At 58.1% G+C, this 20,753-nt stretch overlaps 1 protein-coding gene across 3 annotated transcripts in view; it reads right to left on the bottom strand.

Annotated features, from left to right (window-relative positions):
* Positions 1-1,591: 1,591 nt before the first annotated feature.
* Positions 1,592-20,753, bottom strand: part of NTN3 (netrin 3) — a 36,117-nt gene continuing 16,955 nt past the window's right edge. For all 3 annotated transcript variants that reach the window (XM_074598464.1, XM_074598463.1, XM_074598465.1), the window contains exons 3-7: positions 19,761-19,949; positions 12,036-12,185; positions 11,051-11,104; positions 3,449-3,523; positions 1,592-3,170 (exon numbers count right to left, since the gene is read on the bottom strand). In XM_074598464.1, the coding sequence (XP_074454565.1) occupies positions 2,842-3,170; positions 3,449-3,523; positions 11,051-11,104; positions 12,036-12,185; positions 19,761-19,949 (797 nt within the window). In that variant the 3' untranslated portion in view covers positions 1,592-2,841. The remainder of the gene's footprint in view (positions 3,171-3,448; positions 3,524-11,050; positions 11,105-12,035; positions 12,186-19,760; positions 19,950-20,753) is intronic.

Consider the following 20,753-nt stretch of genomic DNA (forward strand, 5'->3'; position numbering starts at 1 on the left):
GCAACAGCTCCGGGTGACCCAGCCCCGATGTCCCACGACAGCCAAACCAGCGTGCAGGAGTTTCCAGCCGGCCATACCAGGCAGAGGGAGAGGAAGAAGAAAGATGAATTCTTGCTTCGGACTTCGGGGGGGACACAAGCAGGGGAAGTCAGGAAAACGTCTTCCAGGCAGCAGCCTTAGTGAAGGGTGAAGAGTGGCCTGCTCCAGTCCTCCAGCCAGGATTTTAGGACATCCCCCAGCCAGGATTTTAGGACATCCCCCAGCCAAAGAGAGAGAGTTCCTCTCCTCAGCAGCATTCCACGGGGTATGTAGTGGTCCTGCCCCCATGTCCTGCCCCAGCAGGACACCCATATGTACTGGGACATCAGCTGGGAGCCATCCCTCCTTTTCAGCAGTCTTGGATGGCAGAGATGAAACAAGAGGGAAGAGCCGTCTGGGAGGATAAATGGAGAACTTCAACCACCAACATCAAAGTCCTCAAAGAATTTTAGATGCCCTGCTTCAAGGGAGGAGAAATCAGATGCCAGAGGAAACCCTGGAGCCTCCTGCCCCAGCAGGCTGTGCAGAGAGCTTTTTTGGGAGCACAGACACATCATGCCTCACCTGAAGGCTGTCCTTGCTTGGAGAAAGCACATGCTTCTGCAGACCTGCCCTGATGATCACCCATGCTCACAGAGCAGTGGTGCCCCCCTGCTCTTTTGTGGGCTGCAGCTGCTGAGAAGAGGGGCCAGTGAGCCCCTGCACCCTGTGAGGTGATATCGAGCAGCCCCTGGGGCTGTGGGGAGTCACGGCCAAGCACAACCAAAGGGTTTTCCACCACTGACTCATGGGTGAGGACTGTTGGGTGCATGGGGTCGGAGTGGCCTGGGGCAAGGGCAGCAGCGCTGCTTCCTGGACTCCTGGGTGCAAACAGCCCTGGGAGGAAGAGGAGGGCTGGGTGGCCCATGTACTTCAAGGGCCATCTCATGGCAGAGGTCAACAGCCTGTGACAACCAGAACAAGAGGAACCAGGGTTAGCAGGGTGCCCTCAGCTCAGTTGGAGGAGGGAAGGGGAGGTCTATGTCAGGGTTGTGGCATAGGACCAGCTCATCTGAGCCTAGGTGGTCCCACATGCCCTTTTCCCCTCAGCTTCTGGCCTCCCCCCGGCTCTGCCCATACCCTGTGTAGGCACCCCAGCATACACGGGACCTGAAAGATGGCACTGCAGGCCCTCCGCGTCTCTGAAAAGCCACCTTCAGCATCTCCAGCAGCTTCACCAATGCACAGGGCTCCCCAACTAGGGCACTTGCATGTCCACACAGATATCCCCCTGTGCCTAGATCCTCGGTCCCCAAACTCCCCTGTCCTGAACCCCAACAGTGCTCCACCAGTCTCTTCAGCTCCAGGCTCCAGCACCGTGCTGGGATGCTGTTGCTCAGAAGCACCAGGCCACACATGGGATCGGGAGTCCACACAAGCTGCCATGAGCTCAAAAGGGCAAAGCATCTTCCTAAGGCACTGAAAGGCTGCGATACAGGCTACAATACCTCACTGAGCCATTCAATAAGCAAGGCAAGGTTTGTAGGGAAAGGAATATCTGTTGTCAGAGCACCTAGTATTTCTACTCATATTTATTATGCCAAGACCTCTACAATCTCAACATGGGAAGATACTGATGTCTGTTTGAACCGGAGACTAATACACGGTGAAGAAGATATAAAAGACTAGAGGTGGGTCAATGAAAGCTCTTCTCTCTTCCTGCCACCTCTGCCTTGTGCATCTCCTCGGACAACCTCGTCCACAGCAATACTTCCCAGGAGAGCATGCAGTCAGGCCAGCTCTGAAGGATGCACACCAAGGCAGATGGTCACTTGGTGTCAGCTCAACAAAAATAGGTGCAATTACGTCAGTTGGCATCAGCTGTGAGAATATAAGGACATAGACCTGGGAGGGTGGACGACGGTACTTGATGGCTCTGGTCAGCCTGACCACTCCACCCCAGGTCCTGCAGGCAGGGCAGGCCCTGGTGGACACGGGAGGAGAAAATGGGTTTCTCCAGGTCTTTCCCACTGGGTCTAGGACTATGGACCAGGATAAGACAATGGCCAGGGAGTTACAAAGTCCGTCCCTTTCTCCCTGGTGGACACCAATGCACTGTCAGGGTCTGACTCCTCCCCATGGCACTGCAGCATCCCATGGGTCCTGCCCCAGGTGGCGGTGCTGGTCTGTGTAAACCCGAGGTCACCAGGGAATCAGGCCTTGCAAAAGTTCATTCGCTCTTCCTGGTGGAGCTCCTGAGGCTGGTCCCTCTGCAGCATTGGACGGTTTCCACTCAGCCTGCCCCATTTGCACATTGGGATGAAGGACAGAAGACTCTGACCTTCTGTTCCTACAGGGCAGAGAGAGGTCTGACAGCAGCATGTTCTCAGAGAGCGAGGAAGAGGCAGGCCCCAGATGCTGGAGAAGGGAGAGCTGTAAACTCAGATGTCAACACCAGGCAGAAGACTTTGTTAAAAGGGAAAGAAAAGCCTAGAAAATGAGTGCTACAAACAGCATGCCCGGAGCAGGACAACAATCCCCTTCAAGCTCCTTCAGGCACCCACAGGATCTTGCTCCACTTTGCTCCTCATTAAAGGTTTGTCATTACTGTGTTATTTTTAATACATACTTAGAAAAAAAAGACCCACACGCACACCCATGCGTGCACACGCACACACAAAGGGAAACCATTGCCAAAATATACACTATAGACAGAAGAGTCCGTTCACACTATATATATGTACAGAGTTTCTGGGCGCAGTCTGGCAGCACACAGCCGAGCTGGGGCTGAGCGCGGAGTGGGACGGGAGGGGTGGAAACCCCTCAGGGCTTCACGCACTTCCCCTTCTTCTCCCGCCGCTGCAGTTTCCGAAGGCGGCGTGTCCAGGCGTCCCGCCACTGGATGACCAGGCTGTTCTTGTCGGCCATCAGTCCCGGCCGGTCCGTGGAGTTTTCGCTGATCCCCATGACTAAGTACTTCTTGCTGATCTGGATCTTGGGGCACTTGCAGGACAGGTCTTTCAGGTGGATCCACAAGAAGTTGTCACCGCGCTTAACCCGCTCATCGCGGCACTTGTAGACAGAGAGGATGTTGATGGTGAACTTGGCCCAATTGGCCACTGTTTCCATTTCCAGGATGTTCACCTGGACCACTGAGGGAAAAAGAGGGGGAGGCATGGTGACGGGGGATGCTTTGCCTTGCTCCCCAAGGAAGCTTTGGTGATGGGAACTGCTCGTCCTCAGCAGCCCCACCTGCCTCATCCATTGTGCCAACCTTTGGGAGGGTTGATTTGGGGACCCCTCTCCATGCTGTATGCTCCCCATCCCCTGGGACACCTGCATCTCCCCCACCCATGGCCATCCTGCAGCTGGCCCTGGGCTGCCTCTGTGGCAAAGCCCAATGTGGCCCAGGGAAGGAGGAGGTCCTTACCATAGTCCTTCTTGCAGTACTTTTTCATGTTGATCTTGTAGTTGCCCTTGGCTGGCTTGCAGTAAGAGTCACAGTCTGCGGAGGAAAAACAGAGAGTTGAGCACTGAGGGTCTTGAAGCATGTGGGGTCCCGTCCCACCATGAGGAAAGAGGGAACAGGGTGGAGGGGACAGCAGCAAGACCCAGTCTGGCAGAGGATGGTGGGTACTCCACGTCCCAGCTCCCTCCAGAAGGCTCCTGAGCCAGGGCCTGGGCTGCTGCTGGGGATGGGGGTCCAGCAAGTCCAGCTGCCTCCTGGGGGCTCATATCTCAGCATGAACACTGACACGACATCAGCTGGGAGAGAAATCAAGTGGCTTTGGTCACACAGAGCAGACCATGTCACCTCCTGTGCTGAAGGTGATGGTGTCCAGCAGAATAAAGCAGCACAGGGGTGGTGGAGGCAGTGTGAGGAACCTCCTTCTGGGCGCAGAAGGGGATGGATGGGAGAAATGGAGGTGAGGTGATGGTGGCCACCATGGAGAGCAGGCAGGGGCCATGGCCAAAGAGGGTCAACCAGGACAGCTGTGGCCCTGCAAACCTGGGCGACGTGGGGAAGAGAGGACCCAGCACAACTCCACCATGGGCCCCGCAGGGAAGGGACCCAAAGCAAGGTCTGACCCCAGGCCAAGGGGGCTGTGAGCCTCAGAGGTGACTCAGCCCTCAGGGGCCAGGGTGGTGGGAAGCAACCTCATGGGGCAGCCCCACCAGAGACCTGCTGGTGTCCCAAAAGCAGGGAAGGGGACTCAGGCCGGGGGAAGCAGGTGGGCGAGGGAAGCAGCTCTTTTGTGCCAGGTCACTCCTGCTGCCTGAGCATCGCCTGCTCAGGCTGCTCCAGCATGGCTGGGGAGGCCACCAGCCTGTCCTCCACCCCACGCAGCATCCCTCCCTGCTGTCCCCCAGCTCTTGGGACACTCATGTCCTCAAGGAGGCTTTTTTTCTGAGCATTTCTAAAGACCCCAGATTTGCATCTCAAGCAGAGGGAGGGCAGGGAATGCCTCTTTCCTTCTCCTCAAAGGCTTTGATCCCAACAATTGCCTGAAGCAGCCCAGTTCTATTCCTTTCTGTCCCCCTGCCATCTTCCTTTGAACATCTCAATTTGTCTCTTTCCAAATGGCATGTTTTTTCTAAGCCCATCTTTCTTCTCTCCCTCTTGCAGGTTCTCTCTCCAGCTTGGCCCTGCATGCTGGGACAGAGCCAGCAGTCCCTGAAGTTGTCTTTGTTTGTGGGTTGCCACAGCAATCGCTGGGGATGGAGGCAAGGGTCTGGGGGAAGACGGGGAATAACAGCGCCCTGTGCCAAGGGGAGGAGGAAAAAAGAGGAAAGAAAGAAGCCCAGGAGCACAAACTCGCCCTGGGCTCTGCTGCTCTCCTTTCTGCCCAGCTCCTTTTTAATGGGGACTTTGTGCCGCCTGTTGCAAATTTGTCATCGATAGAAGCAGCGCGGCATGAAGCTAATTCTTGGCAGAGGCGTATGAGCCCTGATGCTCGGCTCAGCCTCTCCCCGTGCCGGCACGCTGCCCCTCTGCATGGGCTGGCAGCGCTGCCCCAGCCCCGCTGCACCCCCTGGGACAGCTGTGGTGGCTGCAGAGAGGGTGCAGGGTCCCCCGTGGAGGGTGACTACTGAGTGCACTGAAGCACTTGGCAGCAATGCTGATGGTGCCCCCATCCACTGCATCCCTGGGCTGTGCTACAGCCCTGTCGCAGACACTGCTGCATCCCTGGGATGTGCTACAGCCCCATCCCGGACACCACTGCACCCCTGGGATGTGCTACAGCCCTGTCCCAGACACTGCTGAGCCCCTGGGATAGGCTACAGCCCCATCCTGGACACTGCTGCATCCCTGGGCTGTGCTACAGCCCCATCCCAGGCACTGCTGAGCCCCTAGGATACGCTACAGCCCCATCTCGTACACCGCTGCACCCCTGGGACATGTTACAGGCCCATCCCCGACACACTGATCCATTTTTTCTTGCTACCTGAAGGGGACTCCAAAAGGGTGTCCCCCCCTTATTTTGGGGAGCGCCTGGCAGGACGGGTGTCCTTTTCATCCCCGAGCAGAGTGGAGGAGCCTGTCCATATGCCCAAGCAACCGCCCTGGCATGGGGGGGGCTATCAGGCACTTTTTGGGGCTGGGTGCAGGGTGTGACCCCCCGTGCCCGCTGCGGGGTCCAACCTGGGCCCTGGCCCCGTGCGAGCCTTTGGCGAGGATGCAGGATCATATAGGTTTGCTGCACCGCCAGTGCTGGAGGGGAGCTGGGAGCTGTGCCGCTGCAGCAGTTTGCCAGCACCATGCCATGCAGCGCCAGCTGGCTGAGGGGCACGGAAACCATCCTGCAGCCGGCATCTGTTGTGGCTCTGCCATGGGGCTGCCCGTGGGCACTGGGTGCCGTGGCCGAGGAGGGTGGCACCAACTGGGGTGTCCAGCAGGAGGATGGCCAGGGTGGCCACCTCCCAGAGCCAAGGCCACACTGGTGCTGAGCCCGTGGGCGGCAGGATGATGGGTGGTGGGACCGAGCTGCGGGGCAGCCTCAGCCAACCTGCCACCCACCTCGCTCAGCCCTGGGGAAGAAAGAAAAGTAAGAAAAGCAGAAAGAAAACCAGTAACTGCCCTGGGCTCCTGCTCATGATTAACATAATAAAACTGCGATTCCAAAGAGCCAGAAAACAGTGTTGGGAAATAACAATTTGGGATTAGTTTGGGGATTTTTTTTTAACCTCAGCTTTGTGCTGAGAAACATTCCTCAAATATAAAATCAATTCCTGCTCAATTTAGGTAAGAAACATGGAAAGAAAAAAAAAAAAAAGACCAAGTAACTCGAATTGCTTCCCTTCCTTGCCTTTGTGCTCGTGGCCTCCATCGCCGTGCCTGGGGCCAGGATGGGTGCTGCGCCCAGGGAAGTGGCCAGGCCGGGGTGCCGGGGCTGCCCTGCAGCTCAGTCCCCACCTGGGGGGTGGCTGGGTCCTGCCCTCACAAACCACCTCTCCCTGGGCACCCTGTCCCGTCCCCACAGGGTCCCCCCTGCAGCAGGGCTCTACTGAGGGTCTCAGCCCCCCACTCCTCGCCAGGACACAGCTATGGACCATGACTCCATCCTCCCATGCCTGCCAGGATGCCGGGTGCTGGGTGGTGGCTCTTCCCACAGGCCGGGGAGCCTGGCCGTGGCTCTGCGTGCCCTGCCAGCCCAGCTGGGCAGCACGTTCTCTGTCCACCCCACAAAACTGCCAGGAGAAGCTGGATGGCCATCAGAGAAGCCGTTTGAGGAGTGCCTCTCCCCCGGCGGCTCCCAGAGCATCCCCCACCTTCCCAGCTCCCCTTTAAACTTCGTGGTGCTACACGTGCTGCAGGGTAGCGGAAAGAAGATCAAGTTTAGCCTCCGCCTGTAGTCGTCCTCCTGCCCACCCCTCCTGCCATGTCTGTGCAGCCTGACGGGGCTGTCGAGCCCTGTTGGAAGGGCTGGGGGATGGCAGAGACCTGCTACAGTCTGACGCTGTGAAAGTGCACCCACAAACCCTGAGATGCTGCTGCATCCCCCTGGCGTATGCTACAGCCCCATCCCGGACACCGCTGCATCCCTGGGATACACTACAGCCCCATTCCGGACACACTGTGTCCCCTGGGATACACTACAGCCCCATCCCAGACAATGCTGCATCCCTGGGATACACTAAAGCCCCATCCCAGACAATGCTGCATCCCTGGCATAGGCAACAGCCCCATCCTGGACACACTGCATCCCCTAGGATGTGCTACAGCCTCATCCCGGACACCACTGCATCCCCTGGGATACGCTACAGCCCCATTCCCAGACACTGCTGCATCCCTGGGATATACTACAGCCCCATCCCGGACACACTGCTCTGTCCTTTCTTGTTATGCAAAGGGGGCTCCAAATGGGAGCTCCTGCCCTGTGCCACAGCTCGGTCCCGTTTGTGTCCCAGGGCAACTCTCAGCCCCTTCACCCCACGGGACCCTCCATGGACACCGGGGGCAGTGACCGCCACAGGCGTGTGCCCACCCAACTGCCGCCTGCTGATGCTGGTCTGGCACCAGCCCACGGTGCAGGCAGCAGAACCCCAGGTACTGGCAATGTCTTGGCTGTCGGTGGTGGGCAGCCGGCACCCAGGACGGGTGGACGGAGCGGGGCAAGAACTGGCAGGGACACAGGAGGAGGTAGATAGTGCCCGGCGAGCCCAGTGCGGGCATCCCCCATCTCCATGGGGAGAGCATGTGTGAGAGGCGGCAAGTTTGCACATCTGGTTTACTTCTCCTCGCCTTGAAAAAAAGACGGAATATTTTGTTTTAAGAGAGATGTAACTTAATTAGGTGTTATGGCTGCAAATCTTTTACTGCTGACTTTGAATTCCTTTAAAGCCCTGTTTTGCGCTCCACAAGTTTTGTTAATTCTGCTAACGGGGAACAAGGATTTTTTTTTTTTCCCCACTAAGTGGAAAATATTTTAAAATAATAATAATAAAAATTACGAGAAGTGGACCCAGGACGTTTCATTGCTGAGCCAGTTGGCTGCTTGGGCAGAGAGATCAAAGCCGGACCTCAAAGGCTCCGGAGGGTCGGAAAGGCAGAAGAGAGCTGGGAAGAGCGATGCAGAGGATGGCAACGTCAGCGAAAAGCCCGGACGCGCCCGGGGACAGGACGCCAGCAGGGAGGAGGATGGGAAGAGGGGGGAAGCCCAGCACCTGATCACGGCAGCCCCGAACAATGTCCCCCTGTTCCCACAGCCCGGCACCTGCTGCCAGAGGCAGGGAGGGAGGTGGGGAAATGGGGGGAGAAGGGGCTTGGAGGCTGCCTTGTGGGGGAGGACTGTGGGGCGCTGGGGGGCTGAGAGCCCCCTTGGGTGTGCTTTGCTTCTGGAACAGCCTGGAGGTTCCTAGGGGAGCGGGGTGCGGGCAGGGGGCAGGCAGCAGGCAGTGGGGCAGGGTGCAGGCAGCAGGCAGGGTGCAGGCAGTGGGGCAGGGTGCATGCTGCAGGCAGGGGGCAGGCAGCGGAGCAGGCTGCAGGCAGCAGGGCAGGGTGCAGGCAGCAGGCAGGGTTCAGGGTGTGGGCAGCAGGCAAGGTGCAGGCAGTGGGGCAGGGTGCAGACAGCAGGCAGGGTGCAGGCAGGGGGCAGGCAGCAGGGCAGGGGGCAGGCAGGGGGCAGGCAGCAGGGCAGGGGGCAGGCAGCAGGCAGGGGGCAGGCAGCAGGCAGGGCACACCGCTGTGGCCAGCCCTGCCCACAGCACAAGCAGGCTGGAGGCAGGGTGTCCCCGGCAGAGCCGGGCAGGGCAGCATCACCTGCCCCATCTCTGATCTCCCCCAGCAAAGGGGGCAGCAGGACCCCAGCAGGTCCCCTGCTCCCCCCGACGCGGACTCTGGGCAGAGGCAAGCTACTTTGCATTAAAGATATTCGAGCTAGAAGCCAGAAATCTTAAAACAACAAACCCACAGATAAAACTAGGAGCAGTTTAAAGCAGACCTGCTCTGCTAAAACAAAGCAAACACCCAGCCAGTGCCATTTATTTTTACGCAGCTGAAAATATCAGACACCACTCTAAGACTGTTTCTATTTATAAAGCACTGGAGGGGAGTCACCTTGATTAACTCTGCTCCGTGTGTCACTCTCTGTTTGCAATAAACCTGTCCAAATCCCGCTTTCCCCTCCCCTTTTTTCCCTTTCCACACAGCCTGGTGTTCCCAGCTCCCTCCCTTGCAGCAGGCAGGGCGGGCAGGGAGGGCAGGGGCAGAGGTGGTGGTGGTCTGCCCCAAGTTCCACACAGCCTCCCCTGCAGTGTCACCATCGCAGACAGCTCAGCTCTTATGGTCCATAAGGGAAGATGTTCCCAAAAGGCTGAGGAGCACATCACCGGTGTGTGCCAGCCTGGGAAGGGGCTGTTGGCACTTTACACCCCCAAGGCGGGGTGGCCGTGGGAGGGAGAGCTAGGGAGAAGGAGGCAGGCAGGGCATCAGGTCTCCAAGGAGCACACTGGCTCTCCCGGGATCGACCTACCCTGAACAGGGCCTGGGGAAGCTCCTCATTAAATATGGGCATGGGGAGCTGGAGGTGCCCCTGCTCTGTTCCAAGTACCACGTGCCATTGGATGGAGTGGAGGATGGTGCAGGGACATCTATTCACCCCGCTGGCATGCGGGAGAAGACAAAGCCTTGGGGACTGCAGGTTGAAGGGTGGCCTGAGGAGGAAAAGGGCTGCTTCTTTCCCAAGCTAGGGAAAGAAGGTCCCCTTCAACGTGAGTTGGGAGCCCTGCAGAGGGATAGACACGGGATGGCTAGGAAGGAGAGGGGGAAGAGAAAAGCCCTGCTACGGCCCCCTCTGACACGTGGCCACGCCTGCCTCTGAAGAGCTGGCCCACTGTCAGCACAGCCCATCCACTCCCACCGCTGCGACCCCTGCGCAGGGCACGGAGGTGCCAGGCAGACGGACGAGATGGCAGGGGGTGGCTGACAGAAGAGGGGGGGCCGGGGAGGAGGTGCAAAGCGGCTGCTTTACCTCTCCGCCATGGCATCTGCGGGGCCATGTCCTGCAGCGCCGGGGAGGGCTGAGCGTGGCGGTGGGTGGCACAGGGTCTGGAGGTCGGTGCACCACTGTGTGGTGCTATCGGCATGTGTTGTGTCAGGGTGAGAGCTGAGGGCACCTCGGTGGGGCCTTGGCAGCAGTGGTGGGGCTGGTAGAGGGACCCTAGCCCACCGGTGTGTGCAGCATCCATGCACTCACCAGTGCCCAGCCCCAGCTGAGCCTCTGCAGGAGTGTGAGCAAACTTGCAGCGTGTGTGGAGACGTGAGACTTGTTGCTCCAGCCTGGGGATGCCAGGGCGGCCCTTGAGGAGCTCTAAGGACAGCGGCAGAAATGCCTCCCTTGCCCCTGCAAAGCCTGCAGCCTGCCACCGGCGCTGCCCCCCTCTCCCACTGGGTGCCAGCAGCGGTGACATCGATCTTCCCATGGTCCCATCATCCCGCAGAGCAGGGACAAGCAGCTCAGACCCAGACACGTCACTCCTCTGGACAGGGATGGGTCAAGGCTCATGTCACCCGTGTCTCAGGGACACCTGGCAGCCCGTGCCCCAGCACAGCCAGACTCCACCGCCCCAGTGCTGCTTAGAGAGCCATGGCCCTGCGGAGGGAAAAGGCACTGAAGAGAAACCTCCCTCACACTGGCACCTATAAAAGGAGATTATACAAAGCCAGCCACCAGGCACCCGCTGAGACATAGGTGCCGTATGCCACAACCCCTGCCATAACCTGCTGTGGGGCGGTGAGGCCCTGGCAGGCTGCAACCCTGCTTTTCTCCTCGGAGGGGATGGAGAAACCCTTTCCCCGAGAAAGCCCCGTCAAGCTGTACTGGTCACTTTCCAGAAATATATAGCTTTTCAAATCTCAGTCATTTTTTTCGCCAAAATTGTTTGCCAAAATTTTTCACCATTAATCTTTTTGCCAAAGAGTTTGGCAGGGCTCAGTCCTTCTCCCTGGTGGGATGGGGAGAGGGGCAGTGGGATGGGATGTCTCTGGGCAGGGCTGGGGCTGTGAGCTCAGCCCAGGACGCGGAGCACTTACCTGCAGGTGCCTCCGTGCTGGTGACCAGGGAGGTGGGGTTGATGGCAGGGATCTCTGGAAAAGAAAAGGAGAGACATCTTAAGGAAAGGGGTCCCCAACCCTGGGGGTGACACCTGGACAAAAGCCCTCTGCAAGTGGGGTACAGAGGGGATGGTGGGTCACCTCCAGCAGATTGCTAAGAAAGAGGGGTGAGATGAGTCTGACCTGAATATCACAAGCCGTTAAATAGACCCAGAGATGCCCAAACTGAGCTCAGTAAATTGGGACAGGCTGAGATGCTGCAACGTCCAAGTCACTGCTGTGCAGGACGTGTTCCAGGCACGGATGCTCCCTGGGTGCTCAGCTCGTCTGAACTCAGTTGGGGCATTGGCTGATGCTCGGCTGATCTGAGCACGCTCCAGGCTGCACAGTACAGGGACAAGCGCGGGCTAAGACAACATTTTCTTGGGACTCCTGGCAACAAAACCTGGGGGAAATTCTGTCCTAATTCTGTCTCCAAAACTGGGGAAGAGCAGAGGGAGAGGAGCCAGCCCTGTCAGCTCCTCCGGGCTGCCACCGTTCCAGCAGTGCCGGCAGATGCTGCAGGTGGGAAATTTTTCCTCTACCGTTTGGGTCAAATTCAGACCCACTGCGACAATAAACACAGTTTTACACTGACCACAGGATCTGGCCTTGCCCCAGACCTGCCCACGCTCAGGACTCAGCTGGATGAGGAAGGTACCTTGCTGCAGCTGAAGACATGTCCCAGCAGAGGTGGCTGGAATCACTAACCCAAAAGGTCTTTCAGAGCCTCCTGGTCTGGGGGAACAAAGCCTGAGTGCCTCCAGAAGGTGACCCAACCATCCTGCCTTGACCATCGAGCACAACCAGCTGGATGGGCAGACTCTCGGCTCAGCCTCCCACCCACTGCAAGCCAGCCCAAGAAGAGCATCTCCCAGCGCCGGTGAGGGTCCCCGAGCGCAGGGCAAGGCATGGCGGCACTCACTGATGCAGGGGGCCACTGGCGAGCGGCTCTGCTGGTAACCCTTGGCACAGCGGTTGCAGGTGAGGCCGGTCACGCCATCCTTGCATGGGCACTGCCCCGTTGTCTGGTTGCAGGTCTTGCCGGCCGCGCCGACGGGGTGGCAGTCGCAGGCTGGGTGGGAGAGAGAGAAAAGGCTACGTGAGAGGTGATGCGCAATGCAAATCCCAAACCGGACCCAAGGTGCCACCCCTGGGGAGGTGAGGGGGTGGTGAGTCCTACCAGCACACTGGTGGAAAGCAGCCACAGTGGCCGGCACAGCTGAGACCCGTGGGTCCAGACCGTGGCCCCAAATGTGCTGTGAGCAGCAGGGGCAGGAGGGCGTGTGGATGAAGGTCTTGGCCAAAGCACAGCCTCTGCTGATGGGGATGTTCAGGAGGAGCCCCTGGAGACCCCACCGCTCACACAGGCACCTGCAGCTGCCAGCTGGCATTTAAGGCCTGGACACCAGTAGCAGAGTTTCTTCCTGCCCACGTTGCAGGCAGCTGCTCCGGGGACAGCCCGGCATGGGTGCAGGCGGGAGGAGGGATTTCCACGGGCAGCTCCATGCCAGCTGCCAGCCCTGTCCTGTGCAAGCAAAGGGAGCGGGGCTCACATGGGTCCACGCAAACCCTTGTTCATGGCCAGCGTGGGAGCGAGGGCACAGCAGGACAGGGAGCGGAGAGATACTTGCCCAGGTCTGCTCTTCCCCCACCTCAAACCCGAAGCAATGCTCCTGTCACAGCAGTGAAATGCATTTTCACCGCTTGCTCCCCCACCTCTGAGCTTTCCAGTCCAAGGAACTGAACGAACACTGAGCTTTTACACAAACTTCAGCCTTGTTTTGGTTTTAGGATGGTCTGAAAAGTTTTTTTTTATCTTTCCCAAGCTCATGAGCCTCAATGCCCATCCTGCCTCCTGGAGACCTCAGCCAAAAGACATGCCCATGGCTTTCCACCACAGCCTTCCCAGGGAAAAAGCCACACCTGAGGAGGGTGAAAGTTGGGTCTCCAGCCTCAGGACAGACCTGAAGTGACTCTCCATCACACAACACTGGATGACGGGACCCACCAGGGGTTGCCTATGAGGAAGGAGATGCTCACTCAGGAGAGGATTGTCCCATCTGCCTGCATGGGGCTGGACTGGCTATGTGCTGGAGGAGGTTATCTCAGACTCCATCAGTGTAAGAGTTGAACGTGATTCCAAAGCAAAACAAAAACATCCCCCCCTGCCTGCCCCCGCAGCCCCCCGATGTTATCGTTTCCCTAATTTTCACCAGATGGGACTGGTGGGAGCACCACAGCGCTGCTCCTCAGACCCCTCCCGCATGGCCAGAAACCAGAGCGAGCAGCCTCTAATGGGGACCAGATGCTTCATCCTTATCAGATCTTGGCTGAGACTGGAAACGGACGTCTTTCTGACAAGGATATTTTGGGGGCTCAGCTGTGATAACAAATGGCAGTGAGCAAGGGAGTCTTGGCATGACACGGGGCTGTCGGAAACATGGGATCTTTCTTCAGCCACAACAGGCTTGTCTCCTGCCAGGGCGGCTGGCTCTCCTGGCTCTCCTGCAAACACCCACCACCAGTTCACTGGGGACCCCCAAAGGTCCTGGGATCAAGCCATGGTCCTGCCCTGGACTGCAAGAAGCAAAGCTGTCAGTGACAGTCCAGTGCTGGGCCAGCTTGGATGACCCATGGGAACAGCACTGCTGCTTCGCCTGGAGGAGAACATTGCGCTAATCGCCTTTTCTTGAACCACCGTGCTCTGGGACATTTCATCGGCTTCAGATGGACCTGGATGGTCTCCCTATGGCTACTCCTCAGGGCTCTTCTGCGTGGGCTTGGCTGGATCCTGAGCCACTTGGAGGAAGCAGGTGCCTTTGACGAGCTGGCAGGTACACCTCTTGGAAACCATCCATTGCTTTGTCTCTTTTCCACTAGCAAAGGCTTGGGTTTCTGTTAGTGGGCCTAGGCATGAAGCATGACCCATCCTCATCACACCCCTGCTGGAAAAGGCAGCCCGGTGCCACCAGCATCACACCAGTGCTGCTCTGAACAGGGGGCTCTCACCCCACCACTGGTGCTCGGACTCCTCCCAGGGCCACAGCGCCCATCTCCAGCTGGCGAAGTCCAACCCACCTCAGAGCAGCTGGGCACAAGCCCTGCCAAACACTCGCTCGTCCAAGAGATGTAACCACGCAGGGAGAGCTCGGAGGTGCCTGCAGCCATCACTCCTGCTCTGCACGCACAGCGACAGACAGTCCCTGCCCTAAAAAATTTATGGCCAAAGGCAGGCTTCCAGCAAAGATTTATACAAGCACTTAGCTTCACACGTTGTGGATAATCTCTTGGGCCCCAGCGTTGTATTCCTGGTGTAAAGTCTAAGGATGGACATAAATCTCAGCACAATCAAGATCCAACTCATCTAAGCACATCCCTCTTCATGTAGTAGAAGGCGGCTTTCAATGACTGCTCGTGTTTTACCTGGATCAGCAATGAAGGCAGTTTTTCTCATCTTATGTCCGCAAGAGATGGATGTCTTTGGGAGATGAGCTTGGTCTCTGCCAGACCACCCTCTGGCCCCTCACCCCGCCATGGTGGGATTTCCTGCAGTCCCACAAAACCCCTTGCTCCTTCCCGCTCCGATGGGAAGAGCATCCCAGGCAGCACTCAGCGCTTACCCCGACCAGTCCCACATCCCAGCATGGCCGCATCCCACCACTCCAGCTGGAGCATCTCCATCGCTCCTGGTCCTGCCGTGACCCACCGAGGGGGGCCGGCCAGGGGCCCCATGCCGCCAGCGGGAAGGCAGGGCCAGCATGGCACAGCTCCTTGCCCGCTGCCCACACACCGAGCCCTGCGGCTCGCAGCCCCGCCAGTTGCCAGGATCTGGCCCGCAGTGCTTGAATGGTGGATTAAGTCACTAGCTCGGAGCTTAACTCATCGAGCTGCGCTTGCCAGAAAGCATGTCTTGCACCTAATATTGAGGGTATTTTTGCGTCTTAAGGCTTAGCTGCTACTGCTTCACCAGTTTTCATTGGAGAACGCTCACGGTTTACAGCTTTGTTTAAATTACAGGGATTAATGCACAGCCATTCTTTATTTGACTTTTCAATTACCACCATTGAATTAATCCTGTAGGTTGTTCTGCCTTTTCCATCCTCCCAGCTTTTCCGTCTCGCAGCGTCCAGCGGTGACGCCGGCTGCTGGCAGGCCGGCGGCTGGAGGGAAGAGCTTGCCTCCCCGCTTGCCGGCTGGCAGCCGAGGGCTCAGCTCGGTTGCCGGCAGGAGATGCAGGCTTGTGCAATCTGCAGTCAATATTTTAGTATTTTTGGATATTTATTTCAAAGGCGTTGCATCCCAGCAGAGACGAACCATGGTTGGACGGTTATTTAGTAACATACTTGGGGGTTTGTTTAAATAAAATGTAATAGTTCCTGGCCTCCTGGCTAGCGTTTTGCGTCCTGAATATAAACCCAGCTTCGTTCCTTAGCACCTGCAAAATCTGCCTTTGCTGGGATGCTCAGCTTCCACCCTGGACCAACACTGCGGTGAGCACAAAGTACCCTCGTTCAAAGCTGCAGATGTCGGCTCACAGCAGCTTGCCCCACGCCTGCTTTTAAGATCTGCTGTCAGGAGCCTTGCTTTGCCTTTTCTTTCCTTTTTTTTTTTTTCTTGCAGGAGTGTAGGTATCTGAGCTGTAGGTACAGGACACATCTTTGGAAAAACCAAGCCCAAACTCTCTTGTCATATCTCCGTGTATTTATGTATCTCTCTGGCAGCACCAGCTCCCACTCATGGCACCGAGCAGGCTCCTGGGTCCTGCTCCAAGGAGCTCCCAATCCCAACGGATCCACCACTGGCTAAGTACAAGAAAGGGGTGGAAACACTTTCTGCTTTGCTGAAGGAGGGGCAGCCAAAGAAGCAGCAGCATCAGGGATTTCATTATTAACTCAGTTCCCTGAGGCAGAGCCAGGAACTGGCTCCCAACACCCAGGGTACTGCCTTTACTGCCAGATCCTCCTCAACATATGCACCATGGCGGGGGCCGACCCTTGTGCACATGTTCATCTGGCTGGGCTGAACCTGTGCGGCATTTCCAAGCTGTGGGCAAACCTTGCCAGCCCTCCGGAAGCGGCACCCACTGGGCCGGGCTGGCAGAGACCTGCCGGTGGCTTGGCACAGGGAGGGGCAGGGGAGGGAGGTTTGTCTGCCGGGGGGGACCTGCTGCAGCCCCCCACTCCTCCGCAGCCTGGGCATCGCTCGCTGGCGTTTCTCCTGCGCAGCAGCACCAGCCCTTGCCCCGTCCCACCAGCTCCTGAGCACCCCGGGATGCTCCGCCACCCTGTCCCCTCTGGAGGAGCCCCCCGTTGAATCTGAAACGTTTTCCATCACCTTAATGCTCCACGACTGCTGCCCTGCTGCCCTGCCCTGGCAGACTGCAGGCTGCTGCCTGCATTAGGCAGGCGCAGGCAGAGGGAGGCGGCTCCGGCCCCTCCACGTCCTCCATCCTCAGCCCTCAAAACGGAGGGACCTGAGCCACAGCCCCGGTAGGAATTGCTGCACCCGCAGCTTCCCCAATCCCACAAACCTGTACCCCCACATTGAGCTGGGCTGTATTCAGTTACCCCCCCAACCCTGCTTCCAGCACCAGCCAAATCCTGCTTGGTTTAGAATAGAATAGAATAGAATAGAATAGAATAGAATAGAATAGAATAGAATAGAATAGAATAGAATGGAATGGAATGGAATGGAACGGAATGGAACGGAATGGAACGGAATGGAACGGAATGGAACGGAATGGAACGGACCTCTAAAGGCCATCTAGTCCAACCCCCCTGCAGTGAGCAGGGACAACTTCAACTAGACCAGGTTGCTCAGAGCCTCATCCAGCCTGGCCTTGAATGTCTCCAGGATGGGGCCTCCACCACCTCTCTGGGCAACCTGGGCCAGTGTCTCACCACCCTCAGTGTAAAGAACTTCTTCCTAATGTCTCATCTGAACCTGCCCTGCTCTAGTTTAAACCATTGCCCCTCGTCCTATCACTACATGCCCTTGCCAACAGCCCCTCCCCAGCTTTCCTGTAGGACCCCTTTAGGGACTGGAAGGGGCTCGAAGGTCTCCCTGGAGCCTTCTCTTCTCCAGGCTGAACAACCCCAGCTCTCTCAGCCTGTCCTCACAGCAGAGGGGCTCCAGCCCTTTGATCATCTTCGTGGCCTCCTCTGGCCCTGCTCCAACAGGTCCGTGTCCTTCTTGTGCTGAGGGCTCCAGAGCTGCACACAGTTCTCCAGGTGGGGTCTCACCAGAGCATAGTAGAGGGGGAGAATCCCCTCTCTGGATCTGCTGGCTGCGCTTTGTTTGATGCAGCCCAGGATGCGGTTGGCCTTCTGGGCTGCAAGCGCACATTGTTGGCTCATGTCCAGCTTTTCATCCACCAGGACCCCCAGGTCCTTTTTCGCAGGGCTACTCTCTATCACATCATCCCCCAGCCTGTACTGATAGGAGGACTGTCCCAACCCAAATAGTTTTATTTACTATTATTTTTTTTGGTGAGTGCTCTCTTCCCTGGCTGGAGCAGAAACGGAGACCTCAATGCCCAGCACAGAGGCAGCACTGGGGACCCTGGGTCCCGCAGGGACTTCACGCCTGCAAGGCTTCCGCTTTTATTGGGACTTTATCACGTAATTTTGGTAGCAAAAGTAGAAGGAGCTGGTGGACCAATGGGGAGCAGAAACCCCTTGTTCAGGGAGGGGTGGTGAAGTTGGGGTGCTGCTCACAGAGGATGCGAGGTGAGGTATGCATGCCATGAGCCCTGGAGCCAGTGGGGGTGAGCCGGGGCTGCCTGCGAGCCCCCAGGCGCTTGAAGAAAATCCTCACGGGAAAGGGAATTTTGCTGCAGCTGCCCCAGTCTGGTGGTGCTGCAGCAGGAGCCGGGGGCTGCTGCCACCCCTCCCCGGCCTCAGTCAGAGCCAGGACCCCTCCCAGGAATGGGATGCGACCTGGGATGCTGTGCTATTGACCCTGGGGACGCGTGCCTTGTCCTGCCTCCTCCTCTTCCTCTCTCCCAGTGCCTCCCAGTGTCACCCCAAGGATGCTGGGCACCTGACACGGCTTTGGGACCTGGTTGCCACCTGGCACAAGCCCCATCAATGGGAAACCCTTGCTGCAGCCGGGGGGCTGCTGTGCCCATAGCCATAGCTGTGACGTGGCTTGGCCAAGTCCATGGGGCTGGGACGCAGCGCGTGGTCCCCTGGGGACATGGGCTGATGAGGTAGGACCGGCCAAGTCAGCTGCCTGGGTTATTAAAAATGATTAGCTCGCTGTTTGCTAATGAGCTGGCTGCAGGCAGGGCTCCCCCTGAGAGCACCCACTCAGCCGTGCTCCTGCTGCCACCACCGCGTCGGTCAAATGTGGGAAGTTTCTCCCTTTGCTCCATCCTCTCTGCCGCTCCCGTGGGAACAGGGATGGGCAGAGGCGGCTCACACAGCATGGGCAATGGTGGGATTTTACCTATAACATCCTGGACCCAAACGAGCCATACCTACAAACAATAAGGCAGACAAGAGTAGAGCCCCAAAAGCCAAATCCTTCGATTCAGGTCCGTGGCCACAAGGTTAATGGTCCGAAACCAGCTTCAGCAGTTGCTGTAGGCTCTACATAAACACGCTAACATCACGTCCTCACAGCAGCGAAGGTGCCCGGAGCCCATGTGGCTGCATTGTGCACCGGAGGGGACATTGCACTCCCTTCTGGGAGGTACTTGCGATCTAAGCTGGAAAAAAGGGGATCAGGGATGAATTCCTGGCCTCAGAGCTGCCGTGGCCAACCTCCTGCCTGCTCCAGCATTTCAGCCTGGATCCCACCAATCGTTGGGGACGGGCACTGTGTTTTCCTATCTCTAACACAACTATTGTTGTGAGGCTTCACAGAGTAAAAAGGCTCCACAGAGCGGGCTGAGCGGGCAGAGATAAGACAAAGCAGATGGGTTTGGCCAGGAGGTAGAGGAGGGAGAGGAGAGGTGCAGATCCCATGATATTTGGCACAGGCAGGGGACCTTGCGAGGTCGAGCTGCAGCTTGATGGCTTGGAGCCAGCGCGGCTCCTGACCAGCTCTGGGACAAGCCACCCTGCTCGCAGGCACCGGGAGCCATGGGGCTCAGCACCTCCCCAAAACAGGTCCCAAGAGCCACCCCATCGCTGAAAAGCACACGGTAGGGTCCTGCACCGCAGCCCAGCAGGGAGATGGAAACCTCCCTCGGTATCCCCAGCCCTCCAAGGCATGGAAGCCACCATGGGGCATTTTGTGAAGCAGCTTGAACGCTTCTAAGCGTGTCTATGGCCCAGACGATGCCAGTATCAGAGGCAGGTTTCCAGCACATTTAGTCATGCGCCTTCTCTGACACCTTCCCAGCATCTCTCCAAACACTGACTGCGGCCACACCAGGACCCTCCCGGGAAGGACAGGGCTCCTGGAGCCTGCTCACTCCCTGCCTGTCTTTTCCCCATCCCTTGGGGAGATGCTGACTTCCAAGTGATGTCCCGGCAGAGATGACCAGGGTGACAGATGCTAGAGGTGACCTGCAGCTGCTGGAGGGATCTGCCAGACACCAAGCAGAGCAGAGGGATGTCCCAAGGATGGGAAGGAAGAGCAAGGAGAACAACAGAGATTATATCACTGGTGCTACCCACGTGAAGAACTTCTGGCTTACCTTTGCAGGCCTTGCGGTCCATGATGGACTTGCTGAGGTCCCGGTAGAAGCCCTCCTTGCAGTAGTGGCAATGCCGCCCCGCGGTGTTGTGCCGGCAGTTGAGGCAGACGCCGCCGCTCTTCCTGCCCGAGAGCTTGTAGAGCTCCATGTTGAAGCGGCAGCGCCGGGCATGCAGGTTGCAGTTGCAGGCTGCGAGGGAAGGGGAGAAGGTGAGGGCTGGAGGCGAAACCTGGGAGCCCCCGTGGGTGGGCTGGAGCTGCCCTGGTGTCCCCCATTGCTGCTGGGGGCCGGGGCTGCCTGCGCCGGCAGAGCGGGATGGGCACGGCACAGCTGGCCCCAACGTGCTGTCCAGATGTGCGGCATCCGCCGCCCCATGGGGCCGGTGCCGGGAGGTCAGGGCGGAGGAGAAAGGGCATGTGTAGGGACGGGGCAACGCACGGCTGAAGGCAGATGCGTGCGGGATGGAGGGGTGCAGCCGGGGAGTCTGGCCGCGACAGCCTGCCACCTGCAGCCCCGTTTCCCCCTGCCCCTTCCCTGGCAGCCAGCTCTGGCGACAGAGCCCGGCTGGCTTTTGGCAGGACCACTCGCCTTGTGCCAGGGGTTGTGACGGCGTTGCCTCTGCTGCCTCACTAGTTGCTGGCTTGGTGTCAGCAATGGAGCCCCCAAATTCCTTATATTTAAGGCTCTAGCCTGTGTGCACGTGCACACGCACAAAGAAGCTCACACAGCGACCCGTGTGCGCACACACAAATGTGCACAAGCACATACACAACTCATGTGCGCACAAATGTGGACACATGAACATGACTGCACACAGATGTGCACACAAATATCCACACACTGTTACACAGAATCACAGAATGGTTCGGGTTGGAAGGGACCTTAAAGATCATCTCGTTCCACCGCCCTGCCCTGAGCAGGGACACCTCGCACTGGACCAGGTTGCTCCAAGCCTCATCCAGCCTGGCCTGGAATACTTCCAGGGATGGGGCA

The sequence above is a fragment of the Larus michahellis genome, chromosome 8 (assembly GCF_964199755.1).
Source record: "Larus michahellis chromosome 8, bLarMic1.1, whole genome shotgun sequence".
Taxonomy (NCBI): domain Eukaryota; kingdom Metazoa; phylum Chordata; class Aves; order Charadriiformes; family Laridae; genus Larus; species Larus michahellis.